Source organism: Lepidothrix coronata, unplaced genomic scaffold (assembly GCF_001604755.1).
Source record: "Lepidothrix coronata isolate B3197 unplaced genomic scaffold, Lepidothrix_coronata-1.0 Scaffold23, whole genome shotgun sequence".
In the NCBI taxonomy this organism is placed as follows: domain Eukaryota; kingdom Metazoa; phylum Chordata; class Aves; order Passeriformes; family Pipridae; genus Lepidothrix; species Lepidothrix coronata.
This window is the reverse complement of record NW_016690203.1, coordinates 2,511,963-2,532,643: the sequence shown is the minus strand read 5'-3', so window position 1 is coordinate 2,532,643 and position 20,681 is coordinate 2,511,963. Positions and strand designations below refer to the sequence as shown.

The 20,681-nt window shown below is 40.9% G+C and overlaps 1 protein-coding gene across 12 annotated transcripts in view; it reads right to left on the bottom strand.

The window, feature by feature from the left end:
• The window catches only part of HIVEP1 (human immunodeficiency virus type I enhancer binding protein 1), a 132,064-nt gene that overhangs the window by 31,466 nt on the left and 79,917 nt on the right, over positions 1–20,681 (bottom strand). For all 12 annotated transcript variants that reach the window (XM_017808515.1, XM_017808517.1, XM_017808516.1 and 9 more), the window contains one exon: positions 1,738–7,688. In XM_017808515.1, coding sequence (XP_017664004.1) covers positions 1,738–7,688 — 5,951 coding nt within the window. The remainder of the gene's footprint in view (positions 1–1,737; positions 7,689–20,681) is intronic.

The following is a 20,681-nucleotide window of genomic DNA, read 5'->3' as shown; positions in this document are numbered from 1 at the left end:
TACAACACCTCATAAAATGTATGAAGAAGTAGACCTAAAAAAAAGGTAGTAAGAGTTTAAACCAAGGCAGCACACTAACATGGAACCAACAATTCAATTCAATTAAAGCACCACAACAAAGCTGGCAGCCTGTATGTATTTTCTGCATGAGACATTATGGATAAAGTTTTGAACTCCAATATAAATACTAGCAAAATCTCCCACTGATTTCAGAAAGGACCAGGTTTAACTCTACGGCTCTTCTGGCCTTAAGGGTTTCAGTGCATCTTCTTGACTCGCCCTGTAATTCTGAAACTATTTCTTCCTCTCATACAGTTGCTTCCTCTCATCCTATTGCTTTTTTCCCCACACTGACAATTCTGTATCTTAGCAAAACATTTAGCAAACACAGAAGCATTCCAGGGTGACCTCTGACAGCAAATCTCTGTCACTCAACACCCACAGAGATATGGGTCTTTTCCCGAGCCTGTGGCATGTCTCCTCTAGAGGGACCACTGGCAGTACGGACCCCGAGTCCCATCCCAACGACCAGGGATTTTGCTGACGGCAGCCTGCAGGAGTAGGACAAATTATAATTGCTTTTATGCCCCCACCAAAACACTTACATGCCCTGAAGGATTCTGGAGAAAGGGAGGTCTGTGACTGATGCTGCGTTTTTGCCAGCTCCAAAGAAGAGCTTGGCACCAAAGACACGGTATACACAGCAAAGAGGAAAGAAAAGTGTGAAATCAAGCACACTTCAGAAGGCTTTACGATTTCACTAGATGAGACAATAAAATATGGTACTGGGTCCATTAAAGAGACACAGACAGCTGCTGCCATACTATTGGGCAAGGAGCCACCTTTACCCATTCACAGAAGTGGTTCAATCACTACGAAACACCAAAACCAGTCCAAACCAGCACAGTTTTCGTCCTGTCTATAATAAAACTGTCCAGCAAGTAAAATCCTGATCACAACTGTGCAGCCCCGACACAGCTAAGGAAAAAAAAAGTGGGTACTTTGCTCTGACATTTCAGACTCTGGAATGATATAGTGTTTTATGTGGGTCACAACCTTTCCCTGGATTATATTCCTCAGCGCAAGATTTAACATCACCTTTTGAGTCATATTCATCCAAGGAGTTGTTGGTGGTTTTACGGCAGTGTAAATTTTGGTATAAACTTTGCTATTTCTGTCATTATTTCACACCACTGATTAACCTAGATGGGAGAAAGGGAAATGGTATACTCCTGCTCGCACAGTTAGATGATCAGCAATTGTGAAAACTGTTTTCACGATGTTTCCAGTGAAAACTGTTTTCACAGACATGTTCACGCTGAGCACTGTTTTGTAACAGAAAATACCAACTGACCTTTAAGGCAAAATATGCAATTATGATCTTAAATTAACCTGTTTTAAGTTAAAAGTGTTTAAAAATATTTCTATCAGAGTTATTTTTGTTCTACCTTTGCATGACAAAAAAATAGTCAAACATATTCCCGCCACAATAAACACTCCATATACGGATTTAAACCCAGGAACTAATTTCCATGAAAAGCGATAAATCCTTATGAACAGGTTTCTTAATCGAATTACTTAAGATCTTTTTAGCAGTTTGATCCAGCATAACTAAAATAAATAAGCACATATACTGTATGTGTCAGGCATATTACATTCTCTAAAATATGAGGAAGCACAATTTCCAAAGCAAATCCTCTGTAAATGATCAGTATACATCAAGCATTGTTTAAGTACCTTGGTTAAGCTGTTCTTCCACTTGCTTGAATAGACCAGTACATCAGATCTGGGATGAGTAGTTCTTGCTAGAGTGTACAGTGGTTTTTCAACTTTTTGTTTGGAATTGAGGAGGGAGAGAGCTACCTTTGTCGACAAACCAAGTGGATTGGGATTGTTAGGATTAATGGTCCATGTAGAATAGGCAGAGATTTTCTGATCGTTTTGCAGCAGATGCAACGGTTTTCTCTTCATGAGATAACACCAGGTAAAATTTGTTGTGGTCTTGAGGCTTGGAAATGACAACCTCTGCATTTCTCCTGCATTCATGGCAGCCAGTGTTGTTACAGACTTTGCTTGGCCAGGGCTGTTGTGCTTGCTCTCATTATTGTTACTTGGGGACCTTCTTTCTTGACTACTACTTACAGCCTTGAGAATAGAATTCTGGTTATTCACTGGAGACAATTCAGATGGTTTTCTAACTGCAAACACTGGCGATGTTGAAGACTTAAGGTCTTCAGGTTCTGGTGACTTCTTTAGGGTTTCTGAAACCCCAGTGTCAGATAAATGATGGTCAGGCAAAGGCAGGTCTGAAGTACTGGCCTTGCTGCTTTTTTCATCCTGTGTAACACTGTCAGGATCCAAGAGGTGATTTTCAAGAGGCTCCGTGGTGCAAACTTGTCTTACCAAAACTGGTTTCTTTTGCTTACTAGTAGGGTCATTAGATCTAACATTCACTGAATGCAATGGTCTAGCATCTGTCATACAAGCAGCTCCACTCTCATCTTTAACACGTTTCTGCTGCTTTTCCATGGCAATATCTAAACTGTTGGCTGGGGAAAGCATTCGTTTACTTGAAGCTGTAGCTTCTGGTTGAGGGAAGAGTCCACTAACTGGCACTTTCTGAATGATATTTGAAGAGCTTGACAAAGGTGAGTTTCTGGTTCCATTTTCTGGTTGTGAATTTTCAAATTCGAATGAATTTGGCAAAGTCCTCTGATAATCTTTGTGAGATTTTGGCAGCTGAGTTTTGCCTTCAAGCGTTGGCACTGTCACAACATTTGTATTGCAGATGGACTGATTTACCTGATCCTGGGTCACTAAAATGTGAGGAAGGGGTGTAACAGTTGCGAAGCCATAGGATGGCATACTGCTATGAATACGGACAGGAACCAGAAAAGGAGGAATCTGACTGCTGCAGTTATTAGGGACAATTTGCTTTAAAGGAGGCACAGAGTATGGATTAGACATGTCAGACAGTTTAGTCTGCATTTCAAAGGAGGATGAATTCTGATCCACCCCAACTTGACTTGGACCAGTCTGAGTTGATAAAGTACTTTTTAGCAATTTAGAAGAGCATGGCTGACCTATATGTAATGTTTTAACTTGAAGTTGATACTTTGGAGCAAAACAATCCTTTTTTTCATCAGGATGACAAGAAAGCGAGTCTGTGCTTGCTTGCTCCCCTTGGGCTGATGTTTTAGTAGATGGCTGAGAAGGCTGAGAAGGCTGATGAGTCAAGGATGGTTGTCCTTGATTATTCAACACATGATCTAGAGGCTGCTGAACTGAAGACAGGCTAACAGAATTACAACTTTGAATTGCTGAGTGAGGCCTGGAGTTAGTCTGTGAATACTGTGTACTTGAAGGAAAGTCCACTGAAGATTTGCCAGAGGTCTGCAGCTTGTGTAATGGCATTGTGGGCACATCTGTAGCATGAGCTGTCTGCAATGAAGAGGTTGATTTCACTTGAGGCTGTTGATTTTCTGGAGCAATATTTAAAGATATTTGTCTTACGAATGGCCCCCTCCTCCTTTCTAGAAGAGGCACGTGTCCAGCAGCTCCATTTGCAGATGAAACTTTCGGAGTGGCTATCTCCACAAGTGGGACAGGTTTTGATGGAGACATACTTCCACAGTCAAAAGACTTACTTCTGTAGTCCACAACCTCCATTGAGGGCTGTGTGCAGCTGATTTGCTCTGAGGCAGCACGTCTCATTTCCCGGTAATGAGGTCCAGGCACAGACAGTGCGTGTGAACCAGCAGGAATCATGAGGAATTCTGACGACTTACTAGCAGACTCTGCTTTGGAAGGGTTCTCAGCCTTCAAAGTTTCATCTTTATCAAGTGAAGTTGAGAAACTGGAGGCATGAGACAAGCTACTCTCCCGACTTAGGCTTCTAGAAAGTGTGGAGTCAACACTTGATTCAGCAGATGAATGCTCCATTTCAGCCAAGCGAATTCTTTTCTTCTTCGGTGGAAGCTTTTCTGTTGGTAATTTTGACAGTGTTTCGCTGCGCTGTGGCCAGTTAAACCTTTCTGTCTTTTCCTGGTCACTGCACTGGTTTTCTTGGTCTCTGTCTGGTTCTTCCGTGACCAGTATTTCAGGAACCTGGATGTTATGCTGTCGAACAAGTCTTGATGGCTGAAGTGGCGTGCTTCTCTCGTTAGAAACCAACTGGCTTCCCTGAACTTCCCCTCTAGGTGATTCTGACGACAAGGGTTGATGATGCTGGGGATTGTTCAGATAAGACTGTCTGTCTTCTTGGATTACAACGGTATTCAAAGAGCGATGCTTTGCAACCTTGTTGGGCTCTTGAGAAGAAACTGGTGATAGTCTTTCAAATGACTCTGATTTCTCAAATGAGCTATTTCTGCTCAGTGAATTGGTGTGCTGTATTACTGAAATGCCAGTCCCTTGTCTTTTCAACTCCATCTTTTCTTGCACAGCTGAACTTGCCTGCTTTTCAATGAGTGGAGCCACCTTTGGCTCAATAGTCTGATCTGTGCCTCGAGCCACAAGTTGAAGTTGGGAACTCTGAAGCAGAAGTTTGCTTGGTTGTTGTGATCCTACCACTGTTGTCGCATTGTATTTTGACAGACTGGAAGAATTTGCTGGCTTGCTTTGGCCTTCTGTGTTCTTCGATGGTATGCTCGTATCATTTTGCTGTGGGTCATCATCATCGCCAACACTTTTCATTTTCCTTCTTTTCCTTATCTGAGGTGTCTGCTCCCAGACGCCAGTTGAAGTAGTGACCCTGTAGTGTAGAATTTGAGGCTGTGTACTGTTTGTAACAGCTTTATGTTCAGGCTCCCGGATTGCTGCTTTAGTTTTAGGTCCATGCAACTCTGAACAATAAAATTTCTTGTGGTTTTCAAAATTTTCCAGTTTTCTATATCTGTTTCTGCAGGTTTCACATTCAAACATTGTTCCTCGCACCTGAGGGGACTTCTTTGTTTTTTCTAAATTTGATCCCTGTGCCAAGGATTTGCTCCTTTGTAATAAGGATTCACTTGATAAATTACACCCCAGATAACTTTCTTCTACAGATCGCACCAGTCCAAGACCTTGGCTTTCACCAGTGGAAGAATCTTCTATTGCTGCCTGTCTAACAAGGGTCCGAGGGTGTCCGCCTTGGTTCAGTGGAGTAGCAGGTCCTGATACAAAAACATCATCATATAAAGAGCCAATCTTATCATCAAATGACTGGCTTCCTCGAAGGGGATGAGAGGGAGGTATTACATTCGGAGGTACTGCTGAGTAACTGGTGGTAGGCATGGAATTACTTCGTGTTATAGGTAAACAGTCAAGGGATGGTACAGAAAGAAGAAAAACTTGCTTTGATTTCTCAGTGGGCGTAAAAGGAGACTTTGGTATATCAGAGCTTGAGCTAGTTCTTCTTCCCATGGGCTTTAAATCAAACTGGAAAGAATCTTTAAATATGTAGGATTTTGGTGAATCTATGCTTCCTCTTCTCGAAAGAGATGTTCTTCTTGGTTTCACGCTATCTAACTGTTTGTCATCTACAACAGCTTCATTATCAGAAATTAACTTTGAGATACGCTCCTCAAGAGTTTTTGTTGCCAAGGGAGGTCGCATTTGGCCAGAGAGAATTAGATTTTTTTCGGCACAAACAGTTTGTACCACTGATGCCACCACACCACTTGTTCGTGGTACACAGGGCAGGTTTTTATTTGGATCTTTCTCAGAGGTCAACAATCCCCTTACAAAAGGAGCTGGAGGGCTCATTGTTTGATCGGCACTTTCAGAACGAGAGAAATAACCAGAATCAGTACTACCTAAACTTCTGGGGCTCAAAAGACATTTTCCTTGCTGATCTTGAGAACCATCAGTTGCCTGTTGTCTCTGGAGCTGGGCATGCACTGATCCTACTGCAGATCCCAGCTGTTCCTCTAATAGGCCCACTTCTACTTTCTGATGCTGCTTTATGTCATTCTCCTTGAATGAGGCTGTATGTGTTACATTTGACTGAAGAGTTGTCACTTTAGAATCTCCTTTTCTCTGTGCTGCAGCAAGCTCGGGTGCGGGTTCTGTTACTTTTGGGCTATCAGCCCTTAATGGAGAAACATTTACAGGATGAACTACTACTTTAGGTAAAGCTGCCCTTACTTGAGGTTCTGCGTCATGCAATGAAGAGTCACCTGGTATACAATCTGGGTTGCTTACTGGAATAGGACTTCCTTTCTGCAATGTTTCTGCACTTGAGATGACTTTCATTAATTGTGCAGGTTCCAGTTCTTGATCATCTTGTCTTTCATCAGCAGTGCCTTCATCTTCACTTTCACCGCTTTCTTCCACATCTGAATGAATGCTAAGTGCTTTGTCCGAGTCATGCGATAAGAAGAGGCCACCTGAATCTGGTTGTAGAACAAGTCCAAGTTTGATAGCGTGTGCATGAGATTTTTTGTGCTTGTACAGATTGCTTTTGGTTTTAAATGAAAACCCACATGTCACACAAGGATATGGTCGCTCTCCAGTATGGGATCGGATGTGCTTTTGGAGAACACTGGGCTTGGCACAGGCCCGATTGCAATACTCACAGACGTATTTCCCTAGCTTTTTAGGCTTCTGGTCTTTTAAGAGGTTACATATTTGTTCTACACCATGGTTTACAACTGATGTTATCTGGGCTGAATTATACACCGGACCTATAGGCAAGTGTGTTGAACTCGATGTGCTAATTGACAAAGGTGAAGACGAACTTGCTACTAACTGGTTTTGAGAAAAAACCTGAGTTACAGTGGAAGATGAGGTGTGAACGACAGAAGTTGTTACTGCTATGCTGTATATCTGCTGGAGCTTGGGGTTTTCTTGACTCTGCTGTTGCACCAGTGACCTAGTTAAACTTGGACACATAACAACCTGGTGATTTTGTTGACTGGTCTTAGTAATAAGGTCTTGTGAATGAGAAACTGATTGGCCTTGTGCTTGTCCAGTCTTGGCTGTTGTTGCTACATGCACATTGTTCAACGTACACGGGTAATAGTGAGGTCCAGCTGCAAACTCATGCTGTGACAAAGCAGACTGATTTTGGACGCTTATTGTATTGGACGTGAGACTAGAAGAGGTGCTTACAGTTTTATTTGGTCTCAGTTTCTCTATTTGCATCCCATAAGGGGGGCACTCTTGTGCTAAGGTGTTCAGTTCAGGCTCCATAGCTTTTAATAAGACATCGAATGCAGTTCGCGTACACGGGGATGACGTACTGCAATCAACAAAATTAATACATTCATTACTGTCAGTCTTTGTTTTACTTGATGAGGAGTTTGAGGGAGGCTTCCTCTCTGCTGAGTTCAGTTGGTTTGCATCAGTATCCCCCGCTGCCTGCTTACACAAATCTAAGGACGGATGCGTCAGCGAAAGCTTTGTCTGCATTGATGCCTCAGATTTGGTTGTTTCAACACTTATCTCACTACTAAGTGCTCCCCCATTTTGTTTGGTACATTGATTTCCATTTTGCACAGGCAGGTGATCCTGTGCCATGGCGTGTTCAGAGGCATCTGGAAGAGCTTTTAGTGGTGAAGGCTCTATATTTTGTTTAATCTTGGCTTCAGTGGGGCTTCTCAAAGGCGATTTTGGTATTTTTTTAAGATGGTTTTCAGACACAATCTTTTTTCTTTTCACACCCTTAATTGTATCTTGGGTTCCTCTAGTACCAGCATCGGTGATTTCTGTTAAAACACAAAGAGAATAAAAAAGAATATTCAAACTGGATAATGCAGTATTTTTTTTTATTTATACCACTTTAGCATCTCTAAGTTTCAACAGTAAGCCCTGGGGCAACAGGACTGACGTCCGTCTCTCCAGCCTCCAATACTTTCTTTTAACAGTAAATGTATCTTAGTGAAGATCTATTTTGTTTTCATCAAAAATGAGCAATGCTTTCTAACTGATGCTCAAAGACATTACAAAAGTAATTCACTACAGGAAAGGCTTCAAAGAAAACATAAGAAAAGAAAGGCTACCGAAGGAATATTTTAGCAACTCCTTTTCAGATAAGTAAAAGAAGCCTCTCTCTTGCACTAGTTTAAAAATCCAAATTGTTATAGGAGGAAAATGAAGAACCAAGACACATATGTCATGTTTGTCACTTTTTCCATCTGTATGTCCCCGTAGTCAAGGAATGAACACAACTTCCTCACGGTTATATTTGTAAGTAGATTTATCATGGAAATGGCACAACCACCCACACCATCTGTCAAATACTGTATTTCAGAGCTCCAATTACTGAACTTCAATAGCATTTCAGATGAGCAACTATTGCGGATGAATAAAATCAGTCACACTTAAATGACTTTCTATTTGTGCATCATGAAACAAAATAAACTAAATTTGAATTATTTTAAAACTAGCTACACTTGTTGCTGATTTTAAGCAGATATGCACACAGAGTTTCAGGGGGGTAGTGAAGAGGAAACAAACTGGAGTATTATTCAGCAGAATAATTTTGCAGCAAGTACTTATATTTGTAGATAGTCCAATTTTCTCTATAATAAAAATACCTATAGACTGAATTTGAGTGTTGATACTTAGAAGCTTTTCTTTTTTATAGATACCTGAGTTACACACCTTTGTCTACCTCAAATGAGTGATATTTAATCTATCAGCTAATTCTTATTTTTGTTTCACTTCTTTCCTAACATACACGCAGTCATAGCCATTGCCTCAGCTAGCATCACTGGTAGTGCAGAAGAATATTAAATGGATGTAAATTCATTTTCTTAAGCTTTAACACACTCCTTCATCAGGCTGTTAGCCAAAACCCTATTCATCTGATTGCCAATATTAAAAGCAAAGAAAGAATCTGATGTGACTAGAGGGCTGATGGCTCTGAGAATGTTCAGCTGCACACACATTTTGGGAAGCAGCACTGAGTAACCCCATGCAGTATGTTTACCTGCACACTCGGTAACAGAGGTTTATGTGCACTTCTAGGTAAAGAACAGCCTTAAGACAACATATAAAGGACAAAATTCTCACAGTCAACTTCACAAGGAGGCACGTGGAGAAAGCTCTGACATACCAGTACCCACCAACCCTATGGTGCCCTTGGAGCGGCACAATTATCCCCTTGCAGAAACACCACCTGGCTTCCGTGCTGCAGTGGGAGGAAAGCCAAAGCATCGTGTGCATCTAACAAGAGATACTGCAGTCGATGAATCCAGGGTGGAATTCCTGCTCCACGGAGAGGAAATCCAGGCAATGCTTAAAGCTTGTCTAGCAGAACAGAATGCAAAGTGACCAGCAGGAGAAAAAAAGGCAAAAAGATGTTATGTTTTATCCATGCCAGAGCACAACCCAACTAGGATATGTGCTACTGCCAGACACTTGGAAATTCAAAATCCAATTTCCAACTCCATGCCAACTTAATTGTACGCATATATTCACTTAGGGTGAATGGATATTCAGGAGATTACCTTGCAAACTGAAAGATTAGAGACTACACATCACACAATGTGCTGGTTTTGGCTGGGGTACAGTTAACTATCTTCACAGTGGCTGGGAATTATGGAGTCTTTCTTGGCTGCGTGGTGCTTGGTTGCCAGCCGGGGTGAAACCGCAACACACATAATTTATAGCAAATGTGGAAGCTCTGCAGAACCCAATCTATTCCTCTCCCAGTCCTACTATGGAAAGCATAACTACGAAGAGTAAGAGCCTGTTTTGTCACATTCAGCAGTCCTATGCAAAAGATGCTTGAATCACTGGCTCCAAATCCTAGTTATGGGGACTGTGTGCTCCTCTTGTGAATCCAGAAAGAAGTTTCTGCAGTAATTCTTCACTTACATGAACTTTAGATTTATTGCTTTATCACCAAACCTATTCCTATTAGATTGGATTTAATATATTCAAAGCCAAGCAGTCTTCCATCACAGTGTTTTTTACTTTTCATTGCTTCACAATTAAACAGTGGCTTACAGTAATAAGTTATCACTGATATTATTAATGGTGAATTCCTTAAAATTCATAGTCTGCTGCAACAGTTTTTTCTTCAATAACAATAAAAAACAGTTTTACGCGAATCAAAGAGAAAATAACAAGGTAATTATATAAAAGGGTGCTTTTAGCCACGGTTTGGTGATCTCTCTGAAACATGGCCATGTTAATTGAGTGTAAGTAATTTGGTTCCTTTTATGCACACACTGTAGCTTTTATCCTGTCACAATCACGCCCCCACACCGATCATACTGCCAGTGTTTGTACCAGAGCACTACGGGAAGAGCTGGGCAGATTACACATAACTAGGAAGGTAAGAGTGTCAGGAATTGCAAACATTCAAGCAAATGTACGCAAAAAAGTCTAAGGTGTTTCATACTGCAGCAATTGAACAATCAAATGATGTGCTGCTTCCTGATGCCTCAGAATATTCAATAACTACTGTTTCTGGGTTCCAACCATGTAGTGCAAAACGAAAAGCGTACTCAACCTGCACTGGTGAAATGGAAACCAACACAGCTAAAAGATGTAATGTGGTTCACAAAAGCCTTAAAGAAAGTAAAAATGTATTTCTAATCTACCAATCAAGCAATTAAAAAGATTAATTCATTATGACTACAAGATCAGAATTTTCCATAATCTCTTTTCTGCTTTACTTTTTAAAAATAGTGTTCAACATATGCCAGAGCATAAGAAGGGTTTGGGAAATGGAAAAGGAAAGAAAAAAGAATAAACAAAGGCAATTTATGGACTGCATTATGTAGAGAAATAGTAATTTTTTTTCAGTCTTCATAACCACTAATTCGGTTGCTTCTATACCAATAAAATTCCAGTTTACAGAAATCATGATAACTAGTTTCTTATTTGTATATTTCTGACTCTACATCTTCTGTGATCCCAGAGGTGGAGTAACAGATTTGCTTCAGTGCACCTGTCTATAAAATCTTGTACTTTCTTGACAACGGCTTAACAAAGCTTAACAATAGTTTAAGTCCTGTGCCCTACTCCTGGATAATTTACAAATCCTTATTATTATCAATGGAAATATTCACCTCATGTTTGCTAACAACAAAATTTCTATCATATTCCGGGGAAAAAAGGAACTCCTGACAACTTTGTTTCACTTATTTTTAGCTTGTCATTCTTCTTGTATAAATCTTTGCTTTGTATTTCCAGTTTATGTTGAAGATATTCCACCACGCGTTTCTTAATCTACAGCTACATGCTTGCACAAAGGTCAACTGCATCAGTATTTCCAGAGGCATCAACAACACTGGTGGAAAGCGCCAGTCCCGAAATGCTACACACTCCTCTGCCTTCCAGAGCTACCAACTTTCAGGAGCGTGATGACTTGTCAGGGCCATGTACCCACATCAACAAACTGACACTGAACAAAGAGAATGTAAAAACATCCTCATATGGAAAAAAAACAGAAAAAAGAAGTTGATCTGCCTTTCTTTCTCTCCCTGATGCTCTGTGTGCTCTGCTCACCTCCCTCTGCAATCACCAAGCCCTTCTCATCAGTGGTAATTCCCCTTTTTCCCTGGTGGTATAGCGGTGCTGTTGAGAAGTGCTGTTATCTCAATCAGACGTCTAAAAAAATCTTTCTCATAAGTTGTATTATATCAAATAGGATTAAGTTACCTAGCCCAGGAGAAGAGGGGACACTGCCACTGTTCTCAGCACCTTGTCTTTCATATCCCAGGGACATCAGAGCATCTCTTTTGCACTTTGCCTGCTTTGGCTTTGTTGTTTGCTCTCTTTTGCTTTGGTATGAATTCTGCACTCAAAACATGACAAGAAAAAACTGATATTTCCAAACATGATTTTTTTCACCTACAATTTCTCTGATGCACGTCACTCTATGCACAGGAGATAGAGCAAAAGAATACAGGTGTGATGGTGTAGATAGCAATTTGGCAAAGTAACTCCCGCAGCAAATAAAAAGACGTTATAAGCGATCTGATTTTTTTCTTCCAAAGCATTTACTAGTGAACTAGACAGTGTCTTGACAAAATTATCTCAATGGTTTTGCTTAAGTAACTTCCAGAACTGCCTGTCTAAAAGCCTACATGTTATTATAACACCCACACTCTTTCTTTCCCTTCTAATAGAGCTACGTGCTTGCACTTAAAAAAAAGGAAGAGAGTAATAGGGAACCGAAGCAGGGCACCAAGCTCCCTTCTCCCTCAGTGCCTCCCTGTGAGCACGGAGCAAGCAACCACTATCTGTCCCTGCAGCCCAATGAATGGCATAATTTTCATCTCATGCACTCACTTTATGCTGCAGAATTTAAAAGAATCATTGCAGGCTTCCATACAAGAGACCAGATTTTCAAATCCAAGTGTCTGATCTTTAGCTCCTAATGTGTACTTCAGCTGCCAGGGCACTGCAAGTAAGATCAAGTCTCTTCTGAAAGTGTTCAGCTACTAACCGGAGCCTTAAACTTACGGCTAACAGGTTCCTCTGACACCTGACAATGCTAGCAATCAAAGATGGAAAGGTTTCCAAAAGAGAAAGACCATTAGTAAGGATCTTATTCTGATTAAAGCTAAGCTTCCCAGCGTCTTTACATACTTCAAATATTCTTATTCTTGACATCTTATACTTATTTAATTCTGATTTCACTGAAACTATCAAAAGCAGTCATGAATCACCCCACTGAGTCTGTTTGAATAAAGAACATCATTACGAGATAAAGAAATAAGTCTTGTCGGCAAATATAAGGCCACCAGAACCTAGATTAAATGCAGCAAGGAATAACTAAACTTTCATTTTTTATTAAATGTCCTCTTTAGCTTCATACTGCCTTCTTGTGTTAAGTACAGCCATAAATATTTTTCCTGAAATTATAGTTTTTCTGAAGCGTAAAACAAATCCCAAACAACAAAATCTTAATTACATAACCACATATACAACTATGAAAATGTTCACAGACAACAAGTCAACAGAAAGATTTGAACAAGATTAACACAAGCACCATGCTTAATTTTAAGTACAAATAGAATAGGATTTTAAAGTCAATCACCAAAAATTTTAGAAGTCTTATTTCAGGCGCATAATTTCAGACTTATTGAGATTGCCAGAGGGTGGTCACTTCCCTGTTTCAGAAGTCAGGAGGCAAGTCAAAGAACCTGGGGCACTCCAAGATAGCAGTGGTATTTAAGAACCTATGTCAGCAAGGTTAATGTATGCTTAAGTACTTTTATTACTGAGAACACCAGTCCTAACATATATAGACCAGACTCTTAAAAAAACTTGATCATCAAATGTAAAGCACATTTGGACATGAATTAATTGCAAAGAAAAGTAGGGAGGAGTTCAAAGGCCAAAGCCTTTGACAGGGATTGGATCAAGTGTTCATCTGTGCCAATGTTTGTCCCTTTGTTCATATCAGCAAATAGCAGACAATTAGATAAGGCAGGGATAAGGTGAAGATGGCTTCTTTTATTTCACACTGCCTGTAAACACATGATTATTTTCTTGGTGTTTTTAANCACTAAGATCTGGGTTGATATGTGACCCATCAAAGGTATTATACTGGCTGTCAGGCAGAGAGGGGTTCCCCAAGCCTCTTTAAAGGGTCATTTCACACTAGATTTTTGTACTGGAACGACTGTTTTATTAGCATAATTTCTCATTATTAACCAAACTAGCAAACATCCTACTAACACAAGCTCCAGGAAAGGTGCACCTCTGTTAATATGTGGTACCAGCACCCATCTGAGTAGTGCCATTAACCTCAATAACAGCACACATTTTTGTAAAGTCAAATTAAATTTTATTGCTCCCTACTATCACATCCTGGCAAGCCCATAAAATCAGTGCATGTCAAGCTTATATATTAAAAGTAAATGTAGAGAAAATGTATACTGATATATACACCAAGAAATCATACACTGTACCTCTATGACTAAATAAATTTTCCAAATTTAAAAATCAGTATTTCGTACCATCACAAGACAATTCAGGTAAGAAGTGACCTCAGCAAATCTCTAGTCAACCTCCTGCTCAAATCAGGGCCAGCTATGGGATCAGACTAGGGTCTTTAGGGCTTTGTCCTATAAGATCTTGGAAACCTCCATGGAGAGAGTCTAAACAGCCTCTGTGAGCAGCATCTTCAGCTGCCTGACTGTCCTTATTGGGAACAAGCCAGTCCACGCCACTCTTGTTTGAACTTGTTACTACTGCCTTTCATCCTCTCAACACGCTACACTATGAAGAATATGACTCCATCTTCATGACAACCCCCTCCAAAACCACCTCTTCTCAATCCTGAATGAGCCCTGGTCCCTCAGCTTCTCCTCAGAGGACAAGTGCTCCAGGCCCTGAATGGTTGTGGTCCCTCAATACTAAACTCACTCCAGGTTTCTGATGTTCAGCTTGCACTGGGAGGGGGGGCAAAACTGGAGTATCTAAAGGTGGTCTAAGGATTGATGAGCAGGGAAGATAATTCCTTCCCTTGATCTTCTGGTTGTGCTTTCATTCACACAGCTCACAATGCTGTGGCCTCCCCTGCTGCCAGGCATGCTGCTGGCTGGTGCCCAGCTTGCTGCCCACCACACTCTCAGGGCCTTTCCATGAAGCTGCTTCTGGACTGCCAGTCCCCAGCCTGGGGCTCCTCCTGCCTGGGTGCAGGGCTTTGCATTTGTACCTGTTGAACTCCTCCCCTGGTTGTCCACCTATCCAGACCTTACCACCTTAACCTGGATACAATAATATTGTGGGAGACAGTGTCAAAAACATCCTTAAAGTCAAGGTAAAAAATGACATCCAGTGTCCCTTTGTCCCCAAAATTTGTAACTTTATCATAGCAGTCTATTGAGTATTTTATGATAATCATCACAGCTTTCATTGATTTCAATTGTTATGAGACTGGAATATATAAAGCTGAATGTCTAAAAGTACTTTTGCTCATGTTTATATTCAATACACTGCTGGCATGCTTCCATAGGTCTTCATCTTATTAAGTCATCAGGATCAGAATACACACCAATGACGCATTCTCTGGCTGCACCAGGAACAGCATCCCCAGGAATCCTGCTTTTCTATTTTTCTTGTTGCTTAATTCCTTTTCCCACTTGCAACCTCCACCAAACAAATCACATCACTAAATTCTGCTCACATTTCATCTTAGTAATGGCAAAAGTAACAGACACCTCAACAAAACCAATGCAAAGTAAAAACATGCTGTTCATATGTAATTTTTGGGTTTTCAACTAAACACATTGCAAGAAATACTCATATTACTGGCTATCAAAAAGTAAGCAATAGTTAAGAACTGGCAAATATTTAACAATGTTTAGTATATATGATAAAGTTTAAACTATACAATCTATTGTTTCCACTAATTCTATATTAAGAGAAGTGAACTGACACTTTGAAGGTAACATTGAGAAAAGGAAGAAATATTTATTGCCTTAGAGTAACGTTTCCCTGAAATAATAGGCCTGCCTGTATTTCAAACTAGTGTGAGGGTGACAGGAGTTGGTGGTGGAGTGAGCAAGGGGTTCCTCAGTCCTCAGGTCTCAGCATCTCTCTCACCAGTGTTTGAACTGTTACACTACAGCTGAAAAGGGAGGATAATGTTCTGGACTGACTGAAGGTAGGGTGAAGAGATACAGATATGATCCAGTCATTTATTCAAAACATAAAAGGTTCGTCCCCAAGAAACAAGAACACATATAACCTTGTAAGTGCAGCCACAAAGGCATCCTCTGGGCTAATCCTCACACAGTAGGTGAAATACTTTGGCACCATAGCAAGGGCAGGGCAGATAAGCTTTATAAATTGCACAATAACATTTTAGCATACAGAAAGGGAGACACCTTTGCCCAGAGGCACACAGCTTCAACTTATCAGGAAGCTCCCAGTGATACAGTTTCATCCCAGGTGTGAGAGCCTGTCAACTCTTGTTTGGCCTTGGGACAGGTAAAGAGTAAATGATAAACTGCAGACTGGGGTTGTCTTCCTGGCAGCATCTTTTCAAGTCATGGATACTCACATCAAGACAACACTGACTTCTGATGGGGTGTAAGGACATAATTGCCCTATGCTAAGAAGACCAAGAAATATCTTCTTTACAAGAGTTTGGTCTCATTTTGTGCATTTAGCATTTTGACTTGAGTGAAGAAAGAAACCATCAGCAGATTTTTACCCATAAAATCAGCATGCTTGATGAGGAAGACCATGAAGATCAAACAGCAATAAACATCTGACAAGTGAGGTTAACATGAGAGCCTCATCTGAGAAATGCCAACATCCATATGTGAACAGGAATCAAATGCAACATTTCAGCACATTTGAAAATCTCTGACCAAAGTGAAACAGGATTATTTTTTTCCCCCAAAAGAATTAATTTCCTGCCCAGTATGAAACCCATTAAATGAAACATGACATTTGATATTGATCAAGATTTCCCACCATCATGTGTGTAAAGAAACCAGCAGAGGCTGAAACACTGTAAAGCTTCACAGGACTTAACATTGAAAGACAGAGGAAAGGCAATGCAAGAACAGCAGACACTGACCACACAGCCTATGGTTAATGCCTAACTACGCACACAAAATGGCAATATATGAACATTCAGCAAGGGCGTATACTACAGTATTTTAAACATGCAGAAAAAATCAAAAATATTTACTATATTAAGTAGCCCTATGGCATTTACAGAATAACTGTGCATTACAGCCCTTTAACATCTCCATATTCCTAATCTATACAGAATCCTTCATACTAATCTAAGAAAAATGATCACATCTTAAATGCTGTTAAGATAAAGGACATTGGCTAGGAGCAGGTGGAGAAACAACATTATGATAGCTAACATCGGCAGCAATCCCAGTCTGAGAAGTTCTTCCTTGTTGGGCACTCCAAAGACAAGCAAAAAGACAGGATGTCTCCCTAAGGCAAATTAATGAGCTCCCAGTCAAAGCCTAAGCAGAAACCAGTTCCACCTAGTTATCCATGTAAGAATAAAGCTGTTTAAATTCACTAAAATGCCTCAGGGACATCTGGAAATTTTCTTTGAACGTCAGGGAATATTGTCAACAGTTTCACAACTAAAGTACCTATTTGTAATTTAAGGATGTCCCGTTGTTACTGGAAAGTTAGGATTTGGCTAACAAATCATTAGAACAACTTCTACCTCTAACACACTGAAGAAGAAAGGCCATGAAAACAGAATGACAGACAGGCTCATGAAACAGCAGCCAGTTTAAGAGTTATCAGCACAGAGCAACTGCTACATGGTCAGATGAGATACTGAATATAAAATGCCCAAACATGGGTCTGAGAGGAAAAAACAGAAATGAAAGGAACAAGATGTTAACTAAATCACCCTTGCACATAATGATGTTCAAACAGAACTAGGCCCTTAGTCACATTCTCTGCATTTCTTTAACATAATCTTCCATTTGAAAAGTAGGGATCAAATGGAGCAATTTCCATACTGCCTGTTGCAACTGAGGAGGAAAGAAAAGGAGGAAAGAGATCACACCTAACAACCATACTACTTAAAAATAGAGAAAGGAACAGGAGGTTTGGCAAAGACAGTAGGAAAACTCTTACACTGCAGGTCTGTCTTTTGGGACTAAATGGCACTGTGAACATGACAAAAGCAGGAGAAGTTGATTTGATGGAAATCTAGACACAAAGAATATCCTAACCATGGAAGCTGGGTTTCTAGAGGCATTCTAGAGTGTTTCTGGCATTCTAGAGGTGGGAAGGATGATCTCCCCCAGGGTAGGACACATCCACACATGCACCGTTTTGGGAGATTCCTAAGAAAGACTCCACCCAGGTCAATTTATAAGCTACCAGAGGGCTGTACACAATATCCAACTCACCATCCATTTATATATTATATTTTCCTTTCAGAATGAGACCAAAGAAGATCAGCAACTCCCTGAGCTAAAGGAGTATTAGGAAAGTATGAAAAAAACATTCATTACTCATACGCAAGGCAGACTACAAGGAAGCTAACAAGTAAAAAAATCTTGCATTTCCACAACTGGCTTGCTCCCAGCTCGCATCAGCTAAAATTAGCACCCTATTGCATTTACTACACATGCGTAGGTATGTCTCTCTAATTAGCCAGTTTGTTAGCTCAGCATCCTCCCACCACAAAAATGAGCTTGTTCTGGCCTCAGATTCTATAAAGTTGCAAGAAAGCCTTCTATTCATTAAAGTAGGACCAAGCTCAAAATGTTACTGTGTCTGAAAACATAGCCACTGATTTAACAACATACCGTATTGCAGATTTGGAACTGACACTTTCCATTTACTATCAAGAAAATGCTTTTTCAACAGTTGTTTTATAATGTTAATTTTCAAAATGTCCCTTAGAAAATTATACTTGCAGGTTGGAATCTCTTTTGCTGAACTGTCACTCAGGAAATTTGCTATACTTGTCAGGAAAAGTCAAAATACTATTACTTTAACATCCCATTAATGTTTTAACCAAGTTCTCATAATAGCTGCAAAGAATGAAATGTTCAATTTAAAACTGTAAATCTGTTTGTCTGCCTGTCAAAACACCACCAGCTCTTGCTACGTCTAGCACCAGCAGTGGATTTACTGAGCAGATTTCAGCTGCTAGTAGTCTAAACTAAATGTACTAACCAAAAAAATTAAAATAGAAATAACAGATACAGACATTGACTCACAACCCAGGAGGTTTACAGGAGCTAGAAATCTTCCCTGAGTTAAGCCCTTATTCTGAAGTTGTCCCTCAAAGCAAAGAACATGTCAACATCCCCATTTTTATCAGTTTGCCCTCACTGGTAAAGTGAGGACATTAAAATGTACCTAACTATTGAAGACAGGTGCAAAAAAAAAATGAGGTTAAATCATATCAGAGACTATTTCTGCATCTAGGGAAGTTGGGAGAGTTTTCTCACTGTCCATCATGGGCACAAAACCCTGCACTGAATGTGCCTGAAGACAGAAATGACCTTTCAAGTCGTCACTGTTGTTATTAGCAGCATGCAATGTTCCTTCAGTGAGAAAACACTAGAGATTTTAAGAATAGATGTGACTATGAAAATGTGAGATCTTGTACAACACAAATAGTTCCTGCATTAAGCCAATCATGGCTGTCTGAGCTGATGTAAATATTTTAGGAAGATAGTTCAGTCTTGAATTAAAGCCTTATAGTTTCACACACACAGAACAATTTTAATAAACTCCCTTTCAGACAGATATATTGACATATTTAAATGCAGATACAAACACTTGTTTTCAATACTCAGGAATGCAAGGAGGGCCATCAATAAAACCTCTACACTGGACTTCTAGAGGGCAGATTTTGGCGTATCCAGAAGACTAGTTCAGAGTGTACCCTGGGAAACAACCCTTGAAAACAAAGGGGTCCAGGAGGGATGGACATGCTTCAAGAAGAAAGTCTTGAAAGCACAGGAGCAGGCTGTCCCAGTCGGCCAAAAGGTAAGCTGGCAGGGAGGATGACCGGTCTGGCTGAACAGAGAAATTTTGAAGGAAATTAGGGTAAAGAAGAGAGCCTACCAACTATGGAAAAAAGGGCTGGCTACTCAGGAAGAGTTTAGGAATATAGTTAGGTCATGTAGAAAGAAGATTAGAGAGATGAAGGAACAACTTGAACTTAATCTTGCCACTTCTGTGGAGGATAACAAAAAGTCCTTCTACAGATACATCAATAGCAAAAGGAGGGGCAAAGAAAACCTCCACTCTTTTTTGGACATGGGCAGGAACATAGTTATCAAAGGTAAGGAAAAGGCTGAGGTATTTAACACCTTCTTTACCTCAGTTTTCAACAGGAAGACAGGTTGTCCTGAGGACAGCTGGCTTCTGGAGCTGTAGAAAGAGATAAAAATCTGAATGGGCCCCCTGTAATCCAGGAGGAAACAGATATTGACCTGCTGAGCCATTTGGATCCCCACAAGTCTATGGGACCAGATGGGATCCACCCAAGGGTGATGAGGGAGCTGGCGGAAGAGCTCGCCAAGCTGCTCTCCATCATCTACCAACAGTCCTGGCTCACTGGGGAGGTCCCAGATGATTGGAAGTTGGCAAATGTCATGCCCATCCACAAAAAGGGCCAGAAGGAGGACCTGGGAAACGACAGGTCAGCCTGACCTCAGTGCCTGGCAAGGTTATGGAGCAGATCATCCTCAGTGCAATCATACAGCACCTACAGGATGGACAAGGGATCAGACCCAGCCAGCACGGGTTTAGGAAGGGCAGGTCCTATCTGACCAACCTGATCTCCTTTTATGATCAGGTGACCCATCTGGTGGATGAGGGGAAGGCTGTGGATGTGTCTGCCTGGACTTCAGCAAAGCCTTTGGCACCATCTCCCACAGCATTCTCCTGAAAAAGCTGGCAGCCCACGGCTTGGACAGGGGCACCCTATGCTGGGTCAGGAACTGGTTGGAGGGCCGGACCCAGAGACTGGTGGTGAACGGTGCTGCATCCAGTTGGCATCTGGTCACTAGTGGTGTCCCCCAGGGATCAGTGTTGGGCCCAGTTCTGTTCAATATCTTTATCAATGATTTAGATGAGGGGATTGAGTCCATCATCAGCAAATTTGCAGATGACACCAAGTTGGGGGGGAGTGTCAATCAGCTGGAAGGCAGGAGGGCTCTGCAGAGGGACCTTGATAGGCTGGAGAGTTGGGCTCATTCCAACAGGATGAGGTTCAACAAGGCCAAGTGCCGGGTCCTGCACTTTGGCCACAACAACCCCCTGCA